The following is a 21,339-nucleotide window of genomic DNA, read 5'->3' on the forward strand; positions in this document are numbered from 1 at the left end:
GCCTTCTGTTCCCTCCCTTTCCTTTCTTCTGACAACTGAAGTCGTTTGTGGCTCAGACTGTCGGAGGCCTGACGCAGCTCGTATGTAGAGCGACATATTAGTGCTTTACCTGCACCGTCACTGTGTGTTATTAAGATGTACAGTGCGGGGTTCAGTGCTACACAAACAAGGTAACGCGTCCCAGACAGCCACGCCCACCGATTGGCTCTCACTGGCAGGCCTGACATTGCTGCTTCCAGCCCGGTAGCGGTCCCAGCGGGAAGGAGCCAGCGCCTCAGGTACCACACGGTGCATTTCCATGTATTGCTATCTGTCCCTGCTTCGTCTGTGACACGGACGTGTCTTGTAAAGGGGAAGAAAAACAACGCTGGAGAACTGTCACCAGCTGTGCTGCGACACTGATCCTTGTGTTACACTGTTGTGATACTTCGTGTGTGAGGCAGCGTAGATTGTGCAGCTGGCAGTTATTGTGCATGACATGTGGACGCTGGGTTTACAGCTGCAGGGTTGCCCTCTGAACCTTTTAGTGCTTGACAAATATGCAGGGGTAATCACCAGTTATTGTTAGCCTGTATTTGTATAGGGACAGCAAGTCATTTAGGCACTGGTGAGAATGTTTATTAGCCACACGACTTTCTCAAATGGAAATTACAATCTAATTTATCCTACTACACACTAGCATCAGCTGCATCAAAAATAATAACCTACTTGTGTGTATGAGAAACCAAAGCACCTGATGGAAGGCCCACACAAATATAGGCTTGGTCACTATTATATATGGGTTAAGTGTTTATCGCTCTCATCAAGCATGGGCAAATAGCCTTCCTCCAGATGATGTCAAACTCCTTTATTGAGTTTCCCACCAGTAACAGAAGATTGTCAGGGGCATGGGTCCTGAAAATTATAGTGCAACAACAATTGAAATGCTGAAAATTGAACAACAGGGAATTACAGCGCTGTCATATAAAATGTTGCTCTTTGCTGTGGCCTGTTACAGGCTTGTCTGTATTAGCCGCTTTGTCACCACTGACGTTGCCAGCAATGGTTTGGGCAACCCAGATCTCATTGGGGGATCATTTTCCCATAGAAAAGATAAATGAACCAGAGGCCACCCCTTTAGATTACTGGAATGGAACTTACATTTGAAGCAGCGTGTTTTTTCACGGTGAGGGCAGTGAGGTTGGGGAATGCCCTTCCTAGTGACGTTGTGATAGATTCTGTTAACACTTTTGAGAGTGTCTTTGATGAACAAGCATAATATCCAATACTATAGTTATCTCAACATCTTCAGTTAGTTTAGTATAGATATTGGTATATTTAGTTTTATATACATGAGTGTATAGATGTGCACTGGGGTTTGATTGTAGTGGTTGAACTTGATCGACTTGATCGACCTATCATCATATATGTCAATTTCAATTGGCTGGATGTGCTTACACTATGAAATCCAAGTCTGTTTTTGCATCTTGCATGCTGCAGGTTTAGTTGTGTAAAGTGGGCCATACACGTTAAGATCCGCTCGCTTTGCGGGGTCACCAAGTGAGCAGATCTTCTCCCCATATACCCACCTATGGGCGGGCAAATTTAGGCTAATTCGAATGACGGTAATAGGCACAGTCATTTCGGGGACCGCATCCCCGATCCGACTTAATTATTTAACCTGTCCGATCGATATCTGCCCGATTCCAGGCCAGATGTTGGTCGGCCAGCTGCCGAATCGGTCTAAGGGACCGTTATCGGGAGCTAGAATTGGCCACCATTAGTCAGGCCAGTTAATCACATTCCCTTACATCAGTGTGGAGCTGTACATAAGTTCCCATGCTGTGCATCAGGGATCCCCAACCAGTGGCTCATGAGCAAAAGATTGCTCCCAGTGGCCTCAAAGCAGGCCCTTATTTGGCATACTCATGAACATTTTTCATGCTTGTGTTGCTCCCCAACTCTTTTTGTCATTTGAGTGTGGCTCACAGGTAAAAAATGTTGGGGATTCCTGCATTATTTTCCATGTTTACCTTTATTGTTTTGGTTTTTTTTTTGTAAATATATATAACATGAATCTCCTTGTTTTTCAGTGGTTTAAAAACAATTTGATTTATATAAATTCATGCAAAACTACTGACAACACTATGAGGTGCACTCTTTTTCTTTTTACAGTTAAGTTAACTTTTTGTACACTAACATTTTCTGCCATTGCTATCTAATTTTTTCCAGGGGTCTGATTTGCTTGTATCGCATTCATAGCTTCCTTTTGGAATTTTAATTACTGGATGAAAGTTGCATATGCTGCAATTAGTTTTGGCTCTGTGTTAGTGCTTAAGGGCTAAAGTACACTGAAGATTTTATCTGACGCACAAAATCTTGTCATTCAACAGTACGCAACAACACAAAGTTTCATAAGATCCTACAAAATCTGATCCCCGCAGCTGTAATGCAAGTTGCTATAGATAAAGTTGGATGGTGTCTTTTGTTTATGCGTCTACATCCAACAGTCAGTGTGTTTCAATGATAGAAAAATGTCTGTTGGGCACCATCAATTTTTGTCTTGTAGGATGCAGATGCAGCATTCCCTCCTGTCAGGTGTGTCGGATTGCAAATCTATCAATTCTATATTTTTTTTAACTATATCCTACTTGTAGGGTGCGTTCTTTTGATCCAACATCATTGTACAAAATGGCCTTTGTAGTTTAGCCCTTAATGTGATCATGTAGTGTACATTTAGTAATACAGTTCCTATTGATACAATACTGTGTTCTGATTAGTGTGAGTGGCACGTGATTAGCTATGCAGATTTGACTCTCATCTGGCTCACGTGTGGTAAAGTCTGCATGAATATGGTTTTACTATGTGACTTGTTCTGTGTCACACCTTATAAGGGCTGCAAGCTGAATAGAGCACTGCCATAGTTTATAATTACATTTACAGCAGAATTGTTCTCGGTGTTATATGCTTGGAATTACTAAAAATCTCCTTAGGGCATTCTTAGATTTAAAAATAGTGGCAGACAGTATAACAGATCCTCTGCACTTATCTGCAGTATATTAGATAGGGACATTAACACATTTTGCATAAAAGCCATTAAGAAAATGCCTACCGTTTAACCAAAAGAGGCATTTGTAGTCCATAAGACATCCCTGGTCTGGCCATTTGAAGCCTCACAAAGCTGGGCTCACATGGTGTGATACTTTTTTCCTCTGCCACCCTTGACTTGGCCAAATCCTGTTGAACTGATTGTTGGCCTTATAGCAGGCTTATGGAGACCTGTTGCCCAAGGACTGATTTTAACACGCTAGTGTAACCCTGTGCAACAAGGTTTTCAAACCTACTGATAGATATTTCCCTGATATTTGACCAGACATTGGACACAGGCCAACAAGTTTATCTTTTTTAATGGACACCACAGGAATCACCTGAACTAAGGTTCATATTAATATGAATACATTTGTGGAACATCCCTGATGGTACAAAGTAATGACAAAAGTAAAAGACTGGAGTGTGGTTTGTGTGAGCATTACTTTATACAGTAATTGTTAATTATTGAGGCGAGCCTCGCTTGTGAGGCATTCTTGCAGGGCTAGTAAGGCCCATATGTACTCCTTGCTGATTCTACATGGTGATTGCAAATAGAACTCTAATATTAGATCAATCCTAAATTCCACAACAAATGCCAACCTCTGTAGACTGATTAGGAGTGTGACCATGTAAATTGAAAGACTCGGCACATGTTCGGTCCTAATTAACCTTTTAATTGTTTGTGCATATCAGAGTGTATAAGTAGCCATTGGTGTATAAGTGTAGGAGGTGGCAAAAGACGCTCATTGGGAAAGGCAGAGGTAAAAGAAAACACTATATATATATATATATATATACAAACCGGATTCCAAAAAAGTTGGGACACTAAACAAATTGTGAATAAAAACTGAACACAATGATGTGGAGGTGCCAACTTCTAATATTTTATTCAGAATAGAACATAAATCACGGAACAAAAGTTTAAACTGAGAAAATGTACCATTTTAAGGGAAAAATATGTTGATTCAGAATTTCATGGTGTCAACAAATCCCAAAAAAGTTGGGACAAGTAGCAATAAGAGGCTGGAAAAAGTAAATTTGAGCATAACGAAGAGCTGGAAGACCAAATAACACTAATTAGGTCAATTGGCAACATGATTGGGTATAAAAAGAGCTTCTCAGAGTGGCAGTGTCTCTCAGAAGCCAAGATGGGTAGAGGATCACCAATTCCCACAATGTTGCGCAGAAAGATAGTGGAGCAATATCAGAAAGGTGTTACCCAGCGAAAAATTGCAAAGATTTTGCATCTATCATCATCAACTGTGCATAACATCATCCGAAGATTCAGAGAATCTGGAACAATCTCTGTGCGTAAGGGTCAAGGCCGTAAAACCATACTGGATGCCCGTGATCTCCGGGCCCTTAAACGACACTGCACCACAAACAGGAATGCTACTGTAAAGGAAATCACAGAATGGGCTCAGGAATACTTCCAGAAACCATTGTCAGTGAACACAATCCACCGTGCCATCCGCCGTTGCCAGCTGAAACTCTACAGTGCAAAGAAGAAGCCATTTCTAATCAAGTTCCACAAGCTCAGGCGTTTTCACTGGGCCAGGGATCATTTAAAATGGAGTGTGGCAAAATGAAAGACTGTTCTGTGGTCAGGATTCGAAGTTCTTTTTGGAAATCTGGGACGCCATGTCATCCGGACCAAAGAGGACAAGGACAACCCAAGTTGTTATCAACGCTCAGTTCAGAAGCCTGCATCTCTAATGGTATGGGGTTGCATGAGTGCATGTGGCATGGGCAGCTTGCATGCCTGGAAAGGCAGCATCAATGCAGAAAAATATATTCAGGTTCTAGAACAACATATGCTCCCATCCAGACGTCATCTCTTTCAGGGAAGACCCTGCATTTTTCAAGATAATGCCAGACCACATTCTGCATCAATCACAACATCATGGCTGCATAGGAGAAGGATCCGGGTACTGAAATGGCCAGTCTGCAGTCCAGATCTTTCACCTATAGAGAACATTTGGCGCATCATAAAGAGGAAGGTGCGACAAAGAAGGCCCAAGACGATTGAACAGTTAGAGGTCTGTATTAGACAAGAATGGGAGAGCATTCCTATTCCTAAACTTGAGAAACTGGTCTCCTCGGTCCCCAGATGTCTGTTGAGTGTTGTAAGAAGAAGGGGAGATGCCACACAGTGGTGAAAATGGCCTTGTCCCAACTTTTTTGGGATTTGTTGACACCATGAAATTCTGAATCAACATATTTTTACCTTTAAAATGGTACATTTTCTCAGTTTAAACTTTTGTTCCGTGATTTATGTTCTATTCTGAATAAAATATTTAGTTGGCACCTCCACATCATTGCATTCAGTTTTTATTCACAATTTGTTTAGTGTCCCAACTTTTTTGGAATCCGGGTTGTATATAAATATATCGACTATACATACAGTGGCGTGCAAAAGTATTCGGCCCCCTTGAACTTTTCCACATTTTGTCACATTACAGCCACAAACATGAATCAGTTTTATTGGAATTCCACGTGAAAGACCAATACAAAGTGGTGTACACGTGAGAAGTGGTACGAAAATCATACATGATTCCAAACATTTTTTACAAATAAATAACTGCAAAGTGGGGTGTGCGTAATTATTCAGCCCCCTGAGTCAATACTTTGTAGAACCACCTTATGCTGCAATTACAGCTGCCATTCTTCTTTGCAAAACAGCTCCAGCTCAGTCAGATTAGATGGACAGCGTTTGTGAACAGCAGTTTTCAGATCTTGCCACAGATTCTCGATTGGATTTAGATCTGGACTTTGACTGGGCCATTCTAACACATGGATATGTTTTGTTTTAAACCATTCCATTGTTGCCCTGGCTTTATGTTTAGGGTTGTTGTCCTGCTGGAAGGTGAACCTCCGCCCCAGTCTCAAGTCTTTTGCAGACTCCAAGAGGTTTTCTTCCAAGATTGCCCTGTATTGGTTCCATCCATCTTCCCATCAACTCTGACCAGCTTCCCTGTCCCTGCTGAAGAGAAGCACCCCCAGAGCATGATGCTGCCACCACCATATTTGACAGTGGGAATGGTGTGTTCAGAGTGATGTGCAGGGTTAGTTTTCTGCCACACATTGCATTTTGGCCAATGTTTAGGGGGACGGCCTTGTCTTGGTAGGTTTACAGTTGTGCCATACTCCTTCCATTTCTGAATGATCGCTTGAACAGTGCTCCGTGGGATGTTCAAGGCTTTGGAAATCTTTTTGTAGCCTAAGCCTGCTTTAAATTTCTCAATAACTTTATCCCTGACCTGTCTGGTGTGTTCTTTGGACTTCATGGTGTTGTTGCTCCCAATATTCTCATAGACAACCTCTGAGGCCGTCACAGTGCAGCTGTATTTGTACTGACATTAGATTACACACAGGTGCACTCTGTTTAGTCATTAGCACTCATCAGGCAATGTCTATGGGCAACTGACTGCACTCAGACCAAAGGGGGCTGAATAATTATGCACACCCCACTTTGCAGTTATTTATTTGTAAAAAATGTTTGGCATCATGTATGATTTTCGTTCCACTTCTCACGTGTACATCACTTTGTATTGGTCTTTCACGTGGAATTCCAATAAAATTGATTCATGTATGTGGCTGTAATGTGACAAAATATGGAAAAGTTCAAGGGGGCCCGAATACTTTTGCAAGCCACTGTATATCCACTACGTATATCCACTACACTATACACATCCAAAGCACTGTACAAATTGATTCGATTGAAGTCAATCAAACCACTAGCAGGTTGGTCGCAGTTCATCCTCCTGCGCTGTGCATCTGGATGGACAGAATATCTTCATGAACCTAAAATATTATCTTAAGCTGCCCTCCAGACATATTCAACAGTTTATTGGGAGGTCCTCCCTGACTGAAAGCTGGGCAAAAATTGGGCAGATATTCAGACAGGTTTTAAAATCCAGTTGGGTGAGTACCACATAGCGTGTTGATGTGGTCCTTTTCCAAGGCGTCTCTGTAGGCCCCATTATGATCCAATCAAATAATCCAAATGATCAGATCATCCTAATTTGGCGCACTGTGTTGGTGGGTATATTTGGTAAAGATCTTTTTACTGGTGACCTTTGCAAACAATCTTACCATGTATGGCCAGCTTTACTCCATTGATCAATAGCTATTGAATATAAAGGTGCACTGCATGTGCTGCTGGTTATATCTCCTTTTCTGCATTAGATGTATTTTTATTTTGACATTGTCTATGTATAGATGTACATTTGATCATATCCCCCGTATAAGAAGCCTATTTTTTTTTTTTGGTCCACTTCTTCTAGGGGGAGATTTATTAAGACACGAATGCTCGGAGCGTTCATTCGCCGATTTTTTGCGTGCTTGCGTGAATTCTTCGTACGCCCGCGCAACTTTTTTGTATGCTTGTGCAGAAAATTCGGAAAGGTTCTGCCGCTATTTAAAATTGTTCAGTATGAAAATTTTGTGACTTTCGGAGCGCCAATACGATATTATCGTGACTAATACGATTTTTTCGTAAGCATTTTCGTGATATTTGCGATCTTTAGAAATTATCGTATCCAATCCGAATTTTTCCCATTCGGCATTCGAACTTGTGTTTTAATGAATTGGCCCCTATGACTTTGGTTGCCTATCTACAAAAACTGAACCCCATATTCCGGATGCTGCCATTGAAAAAACTAGTACGTGTTAACTTGCATGAATGTTTTATCAATGCATGGCAACCTGGAGATGTGTACTTGTACTCTACAGCAATAGACAGTTTAGTAATCTGAGTGCTTGAAGACTTTATAAAACGTGAAAACCCCAAGAAGTATCTACTTTTTGCCTATTATTTTAATGACAAAATGTTTTTTGTTATTTTTTTAAGCTTAAAAGGGCAGACAGGAGTAATGAAGCTACTGCATGGCCCGCAAATACCTTTTTGTCAGTGAGGAGTAGCTTAGAGCTGATGCCAGAGGAAAGGGTTTCTTGGCCTGCAAATAAACACAGGCTGAGAATCCACCACTGCACTTGAAAAGCTGATTTGATGTACCTGCTCCTGGAGCCATTTCATTGGCCCTGGTGAAGGCACACTGAGCCGAACTCTTTGCGCAACTGCATATGGAAACAGTATCAAGCTAAATTCCGCTTTGGGTGTCTACACACAGGCCAACGTAGTAGCTCTGGGTGAAGCCACATTAGTAAGATTCTGCAGGCCGAGAATCCTCCCCATGGGGCATTGGCCTAAGGCTGTATTGTTTTGCCTATTTCCTGCACAAAGGATCATCCAAATTGCTTTGCAGTTTACGTTGGGGCACCAATGTCCCTCCAGAGGACCTGATACTAGGAAGCCACAAAGCAGAGGCAAGCCTTTAAAGGGACAGTAGCACCAAAAATGAAAGTGTATAAAAGTAATTACTATGTAATGTAATGCTGCCCTGCACTGGTACAACTGGTGTGTTTTCCTTAGAAAGACTACTATAGTTCATATAATAAAGCTTCTGTGTAGCCACGGGGGCAGCCATTTACAGGAGAAAAGGCCCAGGTTACTTAGCAGATAACAGATAAAACCCCATTATATTCTACAAAGCATATCTGTTATCTGCTATGTGCCTGTGCCTTTTCTCCTTTTTCTCAGCTTCAATGGCTGCCCCCGTGTTGACATAGCAGCTCATTTATATAAACTATAGTTGCGTTTCTGTTGCAAACTTACCAGTTTTACCAGCGCAGGGCAACTGTACATTTTATTTTAATTACTTTTAAACACTTTCATTTTTTGGTGTTACTGTTCCTTTAAACATCCTCTGTGAAGTGTTGAGAAAAACAGTGGTATCTCCATGTTTGAGAGATTCATTGTTCAAACTTTACTGATTAATATACAGTGGTGTGAAAAACTATTTGCCCCCTTCCTGATTTCTTATTCTTTTGCATGTTTGTCACACTTAAATGTTTCTGCTCATCAAAAACCGTTAACTATTAGTCAAAGATAACATAATTGAACACAAAATGCAGTTTTTAAATGAAGGTTTACGTTATTAAGGGAGAAAAAAAACTCCAAATCTACATGGCCCTGTGTGAAAAAGTGATTGCCCCCCTTGTTAAAAAATAACTTAACTGTGGTTTATCACACCTGAGTTCAATTTCTGTAGTCACCCCCAATTTCTGTAGTCACCCCCACCCCCACTGATTACTGCCACACCTGTTTCAATCAAGAAATCACTTAAATAGGAGCTACCTGACACAGAGAAGTAGACCAAAAGCACCTCAAAAGCTAGACATCATGCCAAGATCCAAAGAAATTCAGGAACAAATGAGAACAAAAGTAATTGAGATCTATCAGTCTGGTAAAGGTTATAAAGCCATTTCTAAAGCTTTGGGACTCCAGCGAACCACAGTGAGAGCCATTATCCACAAATGGCAAAAACATGGAACAGTGGTGAACCTTCCCAGGAGTGGCCGGCTGACCAAAATTACCCCAAGAGCGCAGAGACAACTCATCCGAGAGGCCACAAAAGACCCCAGGACAACATCTAAAGAACTGCAGGCCTCACTTGCCTCAGTTAAGGTCAGTGTTCACGACTCCACCATAAGAAAGAGACTGGGCAAAAATGGCCTGCATGGCAGATTTCCAAGACGCAAACCACTTTTAAGCAAAAAGAACATTAAGGCTCGTCTCAATTTTGCTAAAAAACATCTCAATGATTGCCAAGACTTTTGGGAAAATACCTTGTGGACCGACGAGACAAAAGTTGAACTTTTTGAAGGTGCATGTCCCGTTACATCTGGCGTAAAAGTAACACAGCATTTCAGAAAAAGAACATCATACCAACAGTAAAATATGGTGGTGGTAGTGTGATGGTCTGGGGTTGTTTTGCTGCTTCAGGACCTGGAAGGCTTGCTGTGATGGAACCATGAATTCTACTGTCTACCAAAAAATCCTGAAGGAGAATGTCCGGCCATCTGTTTGTCAACTCAAGCTGAAGCGATCTTTGGTGCTGCGGCAGGACAATGACCCAAAACACACCAGCAAATCCACCTCTGAATGGCTGAAGAAAAACAAAATGAAGACTTTGGAGTGGCCTAGTCAAAATCCTGACCTGAGTCCTATTGAGATGTTGTGGCATGACCTTAAAAAGGCGGTTCATGCTAGAAAACCCTCAAATAAAGCTGAATTACAACAATTCTGCAAAGATGAGTGGGCCAAAATTCCTCCAGAGCGCTGTAAAAGACTCATTGCAAGTTATCGCAAACGCTTGATTGCAGTTATTGCTGCTAAGGGTGGCCCAACCAGTTATTAGGTTCAGGGGGCAATTACTTTTTCACACAGGGTCATGTAGGTTTGGATTTTTTGTTCTCCCTAAATAATAAAAACCCTCATTTAAAAACTGCATTTTGTGTTTACTTGTGTTATCTTTGACTAATAGTTAAATGTGTTTGATGATCAGAAACATTTTGTGTGACAAACATGCAAAAGAATAAGAAATCAGAAAGGGGGCAAATTGTTTTTCACACCACTGTAGCTATGTAAGCAAAACGATTTGGCAGCTAGAGGATACCAGTTCAGAGAAGTTTATGGGAAATTTCCTATCTTCCACATATGGTTCACCCACATTGTATTGAACATTTTTTTTTGTTTAAAGAAACAGTGTAAGATTCAAAGAGGTTATAGTACTCACTGAGAATTTCTTTCATTTTGGGGAAAAAACTAGTCTCACCGTAATGTTAGGCACATTTTAATTAATAGGCCACCACATAAAAAAAAAACTGCATACCTGCAACATCTTTAATTTCTTGTCCCCCATTGTTATATTTGTTTGTTTAACTTAATATTCCACTAAAAGGCGTATTAAAAGAAAACTATATCCCTAGACAATATATGTATGGGATCAGTTATCCAGAAAGTTCTGAATTAGGAGAAGGCCATCCCCCATAGACTCCAGTTTAAGCAAATCATTCTAATTTTAATGATAAAACAGTACCTTGTACTTGATCCCAACCAAGATATAATTAATCCTTATTGGAGGCAAAACAATCCTGTTGAGTTAAATGGTTAAATGATTTTTTAGTAGACTTTTTTAGGTATGGAGATCCAAAACACAGAAATATCCCTTTTCTGGAAAACCAAGTTCCCAACGTTCTGATAACGGGTCCCATACCTGTATAAACATATACTTTATAGTAGCATGTGCTGTTGGGTACTATGGGCCACCCCCTGGGACCATATGATTCATAGTGCACATAAACAAACCAAAAGCAAACATACATCTTTACTTCCACGCATCTTCCTGTTTATAGTTAGAGCTGCATTATTTCTTGTCAGGTGTTCTCTGAGGGAGCTCATATACCATTACAAAATGGCAGCGCAAGGTAAAATAGATGTAAAAGGGCAATATTTACAGATATATGTATCAGTTTGGTAAAATTCTTTTTTTAATAGGCCAATTAATATGATATAAACTATCTACTGGTTAAGTACCAGCACCAAACATAACCACTTTAACACCATGTTAAAATGTGTAAAATCAATGCAATTAATTTATAGCTATGTGTAAAATTCTGGTTCAGAAAGATGTGTTTACTAGAAAAAAATGGTGGCAAAATACTTTGTATCGGTCTTTACACAACTTTTAATTGAAGAACTTCTTCCTGAACTTGTCCCTTTGTCTTTAAGGGCAGGGACACCTGGACCAAATCATCTGCTTTCTTTTTCCTCTTTGCCCTTTTGTGTAGCCCTATTAACAGGCCTGGCACCGGCCTAAGTGAAGCTACACTGAGCGAATTTCGACTCAAAAATGCAAACTTTCTCATTTCTGTGATATCCACTTAGGGGCACATTTACAAAAGCACGAACGGGCGAGCGTTCATGCGAATGCTCCGAGCGTATTTTCGCCGATTTTTTTGGGCGTCCGCACAACTTTTTCATACAGCGCACAACTTTTTCGTACGGCGCACGACTTTTTCGGACGTTTGCACGAAAAAAACGGAAAGGTTTTACCGCTGTTTACAATTGTTCGGTACGAAAATTTTGTGACTTTCGGATCGCCAATACGATATTATCGTGACTAATATGATTTTTTCGTAAGCATTTTCGTGATATTTGCGAACTTACGAAATTTTCGTTTCCAATACGATTTTTTCCCATTCGTGATTCGGATTCGTGGATTAGTAAATGTGCCCCTTAGTGTAACTCCACACAGGCCAATGCCATGGCTGTCAATGGGGCAGATCTGCTTCGGTTTCCTCCAGCTGCGTACATAACGCCGGAGTCCATATAATTTGACTGTTTCCACAGTTATTCTTTGGGGATACTCCTTACCTTTTGTTTTCCATGTGGCCTTTTGTAATTCTCTCCATTTCTTCAATAAGCCAAATTTTGTTTGCCCTTCAGGACTGTAGATAACAATTTTATGTTTATACAACTGGCATTAATATATCTGGCTTATAATACAGATGCTTCATTTCTCTTATGCTAATGGCACATGGGTAGATTTGTCACCCTTTGTTAAATCTTGGCTACCACGGACAACATTTCCCCCCCCAAAATGCTTTCCCATTGGCAATAAAGTAAATCACCGGTGGGGAAAGTCTATGTGGTGCTTTGTTTTCAGGAGGAAACTTCAGGCGACAGGAAAAAGAAGCACTGCTTGTGCTTTCCGATCGGTGATTTACCTTTTCCACCATGGCAAAGCATTTTGGGGAGATTTGTTGCAGCTGTAGCTTAGATTTAGGGCAGTGGCAAACAGGGAAATTAATCGCCCCGCAACAAATCTTCTTTGTTGCGGGCGTCTAATCTCCCTGCATATGCCATCCCACCAGCGATTTACATTCTAGCCGGTGGGATGGCATACGCTAGTGATGTCACAAAGTCGCCTGAAGTTTCAAGGCAACTTTGGGACATCGCAGCGATGCAAATGCCCTCCCACCGGCGATTTACATTCTTTCCAGTGGGATGGCGTTGCGGGGAGATTAGTCGCCCGCAACAACGAAGATTTGTCGCAGGGATTTTAAACACCTGATTTTAACACTAAGCCTATGGCAGAAAAGCTTCCCAGGAAAACTAGCAGTCTTTGGGCTCATACTCATGAGTGGTTGGCTCTGCGTTACGTTCCTCTGTGTTTCACAACAGGGAAGCGCAGAAATAGACGCATCCTGTTCTTCCTAATGTGCTTCTCCTCATACAAGCACTGAACACAGGTGGAACGCAGCAGGTTATTTTTTTTTGTTTTTTTTTTTGGACAGTGCTGGCTAATTTAGGGATGGCTCTTTTAAGGCAACTAAATGCAGCAGATACTATTATCCACATGTCATACAAACCCTATTTGGAAGCAGTCAAGCCAAAACAAAGCTTGAAGTACCACCAACTTGCAACTCCTCAGCGTTTATTGAACTTTAACATTATTATCAACATTATGAATAGCTGAGAAGTGCGATGATCTCTAGGCTATCGCAGTGCAGGGCCAAAATCAGAAATCATGGAGACATAGTTTCCTGGTGCAGTGTTTTCTCCGCAGTCAACAACCAGCTTATTGACAGGGGAGCGCAGGTTCTAAACCTTGTGCCAAACTGTTCCCTGCCCTGCATTCTCTTGCAGTGGAGTTCTCATGCATTACACCCAGGGGAGTTTCTGACTCCTCCGATGCCTCCACCCTGCACTTACCTTTACAGGGCCAGAGGGAGTCCAGGGGGGGAAGGGGGGGGGCGCATCTCTAGTGTAGAGAGCTCAATTGCACTCTCTGCACTAGCAGAGCCACATTTCCATTTTAAAAATCGGAAATTCTGCCTTATGGCAGCAGCGTCCCTGATTACACCACAAGTGGAACGCAGGATGAAATGCAGCCCATTCGTTCTTACCAGCCTGTACTGACACAGGCTGTGTAAGAACTGAACGCAAGTTGAACGCATCCAGTTTGTTCCACCTTTATTTGGTGTTTCATGCACTTGTGTCGGTACAGACCAGTAAAAAAGAATGCAGTTGAATGCATCAAAAGAATTCCACCGCGGGGGAATGCACCAACATGTGCGAGCCCTTAGGTACTGCAGACAATCTTTTAGTGCTATTTAAAAGATAATATATAAGCTCTGTTATAACAGTTGCAATGCTGTTTACCAAGGACCTTATTTCATGAAATCCGATTGGATACATTTTGCAAAATAAAATGATTTTTTTTTTTTTGTCTATTCAAGGTTTTATTTAGGTAAAATAGTCATAGAAAAGCACCTTTTGTACAGCGATTGTTCATCCTATACATATATTTCTTATTAATACCTGTAAACCATATTTTACATCATTATAAATAAACCTTGCAGTTTTTATACATATCAACAGTAACTTATAGATTCTGTAGTTGTGTATTAGCTCTTTAGTTTGATCTTCTTTGTGCAAAATAAATTTTTATATTGGTTATTGGGACATGAATGTAAACTTTTTTTAATATTGGATCCTTAGATCTCACAGAACTACAACTCCGGGAATGCATTACATAGATTTAATGTTAAGGAATGCTGTTGTAAACTAGCAACATATATATATCCAGGCCTTATCGACGTGTCCATAACCGCAGCTGATTTGTGCCAGGTGACTTAGAGTATAAATCTGTTATGAAAGTGACACCAATTTGCACACAAATTTAGTAAGAAAAAAAAAACAGGTGCTCTGTACAGTTTGACAGAACATAGCTGGTACCTCTATTATACTGGAATTCTGGGAAAAATGCATCTGAATTTTGTGCGTTGCATTGAGTGCATTTGTCCATCCTTTGTTGCTGATGTATGCTTTGTACTTAGTTTAGCAAGCAGTTCAGGCCTTTCTCATGCAATTTAGACTGGAAAGTTCATTTTGGTTTTAAAACAAATTTGAGCAGATCAGCAGTATTCTCTAGCAAGGCTCTATTTAGTCCACATTTATAAATAATCAAGGAAGTTAAAATAACTGTTGAGCCCAGAAAAAATAATGTATTATTCAGCCCATACCAACTGCAACACTACTTGTTTGACCTAAGCCTTTTGTAATAAAAAAAAAAAAGCCTCTGTATTTATTATCAAACGCTTTTTTTTTCGGTTTCCCATTATCTTACCATTAGATTAGTAACTTAATTAACATAATTGTATGTGTTATATATAATGCTTTTAAGAATTTTCCTGATTTTCAAAAAAAGGTGGATAAGCAAGAATAAAAATACTTGGATCGCAAACCAGTAGTATTGTTTAAGACTTGGTACATGTATTGGACTTAAGGCTCATAAAAGGAGGACAAAGGTTGGGGTGCTCCTAAATCTGGCAAAATACTGTATTTGTGGTTTCTGTAGTAAAAAGTCAAATCAGCTGTACTTGCTGTATTTTTCTTAAAGACATTTTGCCAGTCATCCAACTGGCTTTCTCAATTCAGAATTGCATTCTACCTAATTTGCATATTTATATTTGAACAAATTAAAAATAGAAATACTGAATAAATCTGTTTTTGGTTGTCATTAGCTTAAAGGAATACATAGTAACATAGTAAGTTGGGTTGAAAAAAGACATACGTCCATCACGCAAAAAACCCCATCTGAAGCCTCTCTAATTTGCCGCAGAGGGGAAAAAATTCCTTCCTCACTCCAAGATGGCAATCGGACCAGTCCCTGAATCAACTTGTACTAAGAGCTATCTCCCATAACCCTGTATTCCCTCACTTGTACTGAGAGCTATCTCCCATAACCCTGTATTCCCTCACTTGTACTGAGAGCTATCTCCCATACCCCTGTATTCCCTCACTTGTACTAAGCTATCTCCCATAACCCTGTATTCCCTCACTTGTACTGAGAGCTATCTCCCATAACCCTGTATTCCCTCACTTGTACTGAGAGCTATCTCCCATAACCCTGTAATCCATCCAGCCCCTTCTTAAAGCTATATAATGTATCAGCCAGCACAACTGATTCGGGGAGGGAATTCCAGAACTTCACAGCTCTCACTGTAAAAAATCCTTTCCGAATATTTAAATGGAACCTCCCTTCTTCTAAACGGAGTGGGTGCCCTCATGTCCGTTGGAAGGACCTAGTGGTAAATAAAACATTAGAAAGGTTATTATATGATCCCTTTATATATTTATACATAGTTATCATGTCACCTCTTAAGCGCCTCTTCTCCAGTGTAAACAGACCCAACTTGGCCAGTCTTTCTTCATAACTAAGACTTTCCATACCCTTTACCAGCTTAGTTGCCCTTCTCTGGACCCTCTTTAACTCAATAATGTCCCGTTTGAGCACTGGAGACCAAAACTGAACAGCATATTTTAGATGGGGCCTTACCAGCGCTCTGTAAAGGGGAAGAATAACCCCCTCCTCCCGTGAATCTATACCCCTTTTAATACAGCTCAAAACCTTGTTTGCCCTTGCAGCTGCTGCCTGGCATTGCTTGCTACAGCCAAGTTTATTATCTACAAGGACTCCAAGGTCCTTCTCCATTATGGATTTCCTAGTGCAGTCCCATTAAGGGTATACGGGGCTTGCATATTTTTACATCCCAGGTGCATGACCTTACATTTATCCACATTAAATCTCATCTGCCACTTAGCTGCCCAGATTGCCAGTTGGTCAAGATCCTGCTGCAGGGATGTCACATCCTGGATAGAATTGACTGGTCTGCAGAGTTTTTTGTCATCTGCAAACACTGATACATTACTCATAATACCCTCCCCCAAGTCATTTATGAACAAGTTAAACAAAATGGACCCAGTACAGAACCCTGAGGGACCCCACTGAGAACCTTATTCCAAGTAGAGAATGTACCATTAACAACCACCCTCTGTACCCGATCCTGAAGCCAGTTTTCAATCCATGTGTAAACGACTTCACTAAGACCAATAGACCTTAGCTTAGAAAGCAGTCGTTTGTGGGGAACGGTATCAAATGCTTTGGCAAAATCCAAATAGATTATATCTACTGCATCCCCACTGTCCAGCTTCTTACTTACCTCATCATAAAAAGCAATTAAATTGGTCTGACATGACCTGTCCTTCATATAGCCATGCTGATTACTGCTCATAATGCCATTCTCCAGTACATAATTTTGTATGTGATCCCTTAACAAGCTTTCAAATAACTTGCCCACCACGGATGTCAAACTTACAGGCCTATAATTGCCAGGCTGAGATCTTACTCCCTTTTTAAATATAGGAATGACATTTGCCTTCTTCCAATCCCTAGGTACCATACCTGATGAAAGAGAGTCTGAGAATATCAGAAACAAGGGCCACTGTAATTCTGCCCCTAGCTCTCTCAGTACCCGAGGGTGTATTCCATCTGGCCCAGGTGCCTTGTTTACATTTATCGTGTGTAACCCTTTAAGCACCATATCCTGTGCCAACCACTGTGTAGTTGGAGCTGAGGCAACAGTGCAGCTCTTAGGTGGGACTTAAAAACTTTTTGAGGGTTAGTCTTGGCCTCGGCCGCGATGCGCTCCTCATTTTCTATCTTTGCCTTCCGGATTGCTGTTTTACAAAACTTGTTACAGTGTTTATATTCATTAAACGCAGCTACTGTCCCCTCTGACTTATATTTCTTAAAAGCTTTCCTTTTTCTCCCTATTAACTTCTTTAGCTCAGAGTTAAGCCACATAGGGTGATTCCTGTTCCTGTTACAGGAAAACATGTTTTCTTAAAAATGCATCAGTTAATAGTGTTGCTCCAGCAGAATTCTGTACTGAAATACCTTGGTTAAAGGAGAAGGAAAAGCCAATAGAGTTAATCTCAAGATGCAGGCATACCTTCAGTTGTCTCACTAGTGCCCTTAAGTCTCCCTATATTTCTGAAGGTGAGATGATCAGAAGCCAGACAGGAAGAAAAAACGCTGAGCTGTGTTAAGAAAGTTCCCATAGTGCCTCACTCCTGCACAGACACCCAGACCAAGTGAACATGCTCAGTTAGTTAGTCAGCTTCCTGCTGATTGGCTCAGATCCACATTCATAAGGGGGGGGGAGTGAGTTCTTAGCATTCTTGAGGGAGGGGGAAGCGGGAAAGAGCAGAGAACAGAAAGCTACGTGTCTCTGGCACAGGAATTACAGACACAATAAATCTTTTTTCAGAGAAGTCAGTGCAGCGTTTCTGTGAGTGCTTATGGCTGTATTTACAAAGACCTTTCTGATAAAGCTTAGTTTTTACCTTTCTTTCTCCTTTAAACGACCAAACAGATTTTTTTATATATTTTATGTTGAAATGTGTCTTGGGTTGCCTTACTTTACCAGGTGCCCACAGCTATGTGACTTTAAACTGTGAAAAACTTCAGTCACTCTTTACTGCTGTGCTGCAAGTTGTAGTGATGCCGCCCCCTCCCTTTCCCTGCTGCCTTACTATTAGGCTCTTAGCACCAAGAGTGGCAGGTATTTAAATGTTTTAAAGAGGCTGTATACTAATTCAGTTTTTTGTGGGGGGTTTGCATGTCTTTTAATTACGGATGCACTGAATTTGGCCAAGAATTGGCCTTTTTCAGTAGGATTCGAGTCCAGCCAGAAGTCGAAATTTTTTTGTCAATTCTCTTTAACCCTTCCTTGCATTTGCAGATTTGGTTCGGTATTTAAAAATAGTGGATTTGTTGCATCCCTAGCTTTAATAGACAGAAAAACAGCAGGATAACAAAATTCTTTCTAAATTTTTGTTTATAAAACAGATAAAAATAATTTCCTTTTTATCTGTTATCTGTAACTTTGGTATAGATATAGTATCTGTTACCCAGAATGTTTGGGAAATGAGGTTTTCCAGATAAGAGAACTATCTGTGATTTAGATCACCATACCTAAAGTCTGCTAAAAATCATTTAAACATTAAATAAATTCAGTAGTATTGCTTTGCCACCAACAAGGATTCATGCAGCAAGTACAAGTTACTGTTTTATTATTACAGAGAAAAAGGAAATGATTTTTAAAAATTAGAATTATTTGCTTATAATGGACTCGCTGGGAGATGGCCTTCCTATAATTCAAAGATTTTTGGAAAACAGATCCCATACCTGTACCTAAATTACTTCTTAACAAATGTACCTGAACTGTGCCATATACTGTAGGGTTTGGAGCTGTCTATTCAGCACACTGTATGTCAAAGCACAGTTAAGAATTTACTAAATGTATCGTCTATACCCTTTGTATGATCCTAAAGCCGCAGTACAGGTATGGGATCTCTTAACTTGGAACCTGATGCCCAGAAAGGTCTGCATTTTTTTTTTCATTAAGGTGGGCATACATGTTCAGATTTAAGTCTTCTTCTGGCAAATGTTTGGATATCAAATTTATGTTTAAATGCAACAATCTAAAATGAAACTATGCTCCACTCTGCTGTGTGTGCCTGTGCTGAGGCAGACGGCGAAAAATCAGCAAAATGCGTTTGTCGCGCAGCTTTTTTATCACGTCTTTTTTTTTTTTTTTTTAGTCATGTGCGACTTTTTTGTTGTGTGCATCTTTTTTCCCATGTCAAAGTTTTGCAAAACAATTCGCCAATGGCAAAATATGAAAATTCGCTGCGAATCCATGCCTGGCGAAAATATTTGCTACTCGCTATTGGTCAGCCTCACTGACTCATGTAAAATGCTAGTGCAAATGCATATCAGTTGATTGTCACCAACCATGCTACCCCGCTTCAGTAAGACTATTGCTTGAAAGTGTTTTCATGTGTACTTCTAAGCAATTGTCATAGCAAGTAATTAACCGTAGCATATGGCTACTGAGCTGTGCTGAAGTACAGTGTATAACAAAAGTCACTGTATTGTGGAAGATATTATCCAAATTACTTTGTATCATAAATAATTGTATTGGCTTAAAGTTTTTATTAAAACACCTTCCAAGCATGAGAATTCAAGCCAAATAGCGATTGCAGACTTTTTTTTTTAGCTTTATAGAGGTCCTTAAAGTAGCTTTTGTAGAGTACTAGAAACACAAGCACATATTAGTTTTGTCAGTTTCTGAATTTGATCTTATTTGTTATTTTGCAGTGAAACACATGGAAATACAGTAGAGATGGCTGGTATGATGCCCCCTGTGAAGCTAAAGTGGCTGGAGCATTTGAACAGCTCCTGGATTACAGAGGACAGCGAATCCATTGCCACCCGGGAAGGAGTGTCACTTCTGTATGCCAAGTTGATAAGCAACAAAGAAGTTGTCCCATTGCCTCAGCAGGTCCTGTGCCTAAAGGGACCACAGTTGCCAGACTTTGAAAGGGAATCTCTATCATGTGATGAACAAGATCACTACCTGGATGCTCTACTCAGCAGCCAGCTGGCCCTGGCTAAAGTGGTGTGTTCAGACTCGCCTTTTGCTGGTGCTCTAAGAAAGAGACTCCTGGTTCTCCAAAGGGTCTTTTATGCACTTTCCAACAAATATCATGACAAGGGTAAAGTTAAGCAGCAACAGCATTCACCAGAGAACAGCTCAGGCTCAGCGGATACTTTATTGATTAGTGAGCGTCCCCGTTCAAGTACTGATGCCCTCATAGAGATGGGTGTGAGGACTGGCTTAAGCTTGCTCTTTGCATTATTAAGGCAAAGCTGGATGATGCCAGCTGCTGGACCTGGTTTGAGCCTTTGCAATGATGTTATCCAAACAGCTATAGATGTAGTAAACTCGCTCCCCCCTCTCTCCCTTGCCAATGAAAGCAAAATACCCCCAATGGGGCTCGATTGCCTTTCACAGGTTACCTCCTTTCTTAAAGGGGTGACTGTTCTGAATTCTGGAGCTGACATTCTGGGTCGCCGACTGGCCTCTGAACTTCTTTTGGGCTTGGCCTCTCAGCGTGGCTCCCTCCGCTACCTCCTAGAATGGATTGAGATGGCACTAGCAGCCTCAGCCCTTGTTGGTGAAACTGATAAGAACAAGATGTTGACAGCTCAAGAGGGTATGATAAGCTGCGACTGCTTCATGAGCATTCTCCAGCAGATGAGGAGGTCTCTGGTAAGATCAGCTGTACCTGTCTTACATTTTTAGCACCTTTGAAGGGGACCTATATCCTCTAAATAACAATGTAAAAGTAATTTTTCTGATCACTTTTGAAATTTATGTAATTTTTTTTCTTTTACCTGTCATAATGTTTCATAAAATTCTTTGCTAACATTGGGTGCCCTTTGTAGTGTAAAACTGATAATATCATGAAAACTAAAAGGGAAAAAGTGCACTGTGACGTCGAGGGGCAGATTTGTCAAAATGTGAATTTGAGTTTTTGCTGCAATTTAAAATTTTGCCGCAAAAAATACTCATTCGAGTTACAAAAACTCAAATTTTCAAGATTTATTAAGTGCAAAAACCTTAAACTTGAATAAAAATGTGTCATCTAAAAGCTGGTGAGTTTGT

General features: G+C 40.6%; 1 protein-coding gene across 6 annotated transcripts in view; it reads left to right on the forward strand.

Annotated features, from left to right (window-relative positions):
* The first annotated feature begins 44 nt into the window (after nt 1–44).
* The window catches only part of herc1 (HECT and RLD domain containing E3 ubiquitin protein ligase family member 1), a 138,826-nt gene continuing 117,531 nt past the window's right edge, over nt 45–21,339 (forward strand). For all 6 annotated transcript variants that reach the window (XM_018092387.2, XM_018092388.2, XM_004915969.4 and 3 more), the window contains exons 1-2: nt 45–278; nt 19,989–20,943. In XM_018092387.2, coding sequence (XP_017947876.1) covers nt 20,014–20,943 — 930 coding nt within the window. In that variant the 5' untranslated portion in view covers nt 45–278; nt 19,989–20,013. The remainder of the gene's footprint in view (nt 279–19,988; nt 20,944–21,339) is intronic.

This window comes from Xenopus tropicalis, chromosome 3, assembly GCF_000004195.4.
Source record: "Xenopus tropicalis strain Nigerian chromosome 3, UCB_Xtro_10.0, whole genome shotgun sequence".
In the NCBI taxonomy this organism is placed as follows: Eukaryota; Metazoa; Chordata; class Amphibia; order Anura; family Pipidae; genus Xenopus; species Xenopus tropicalis.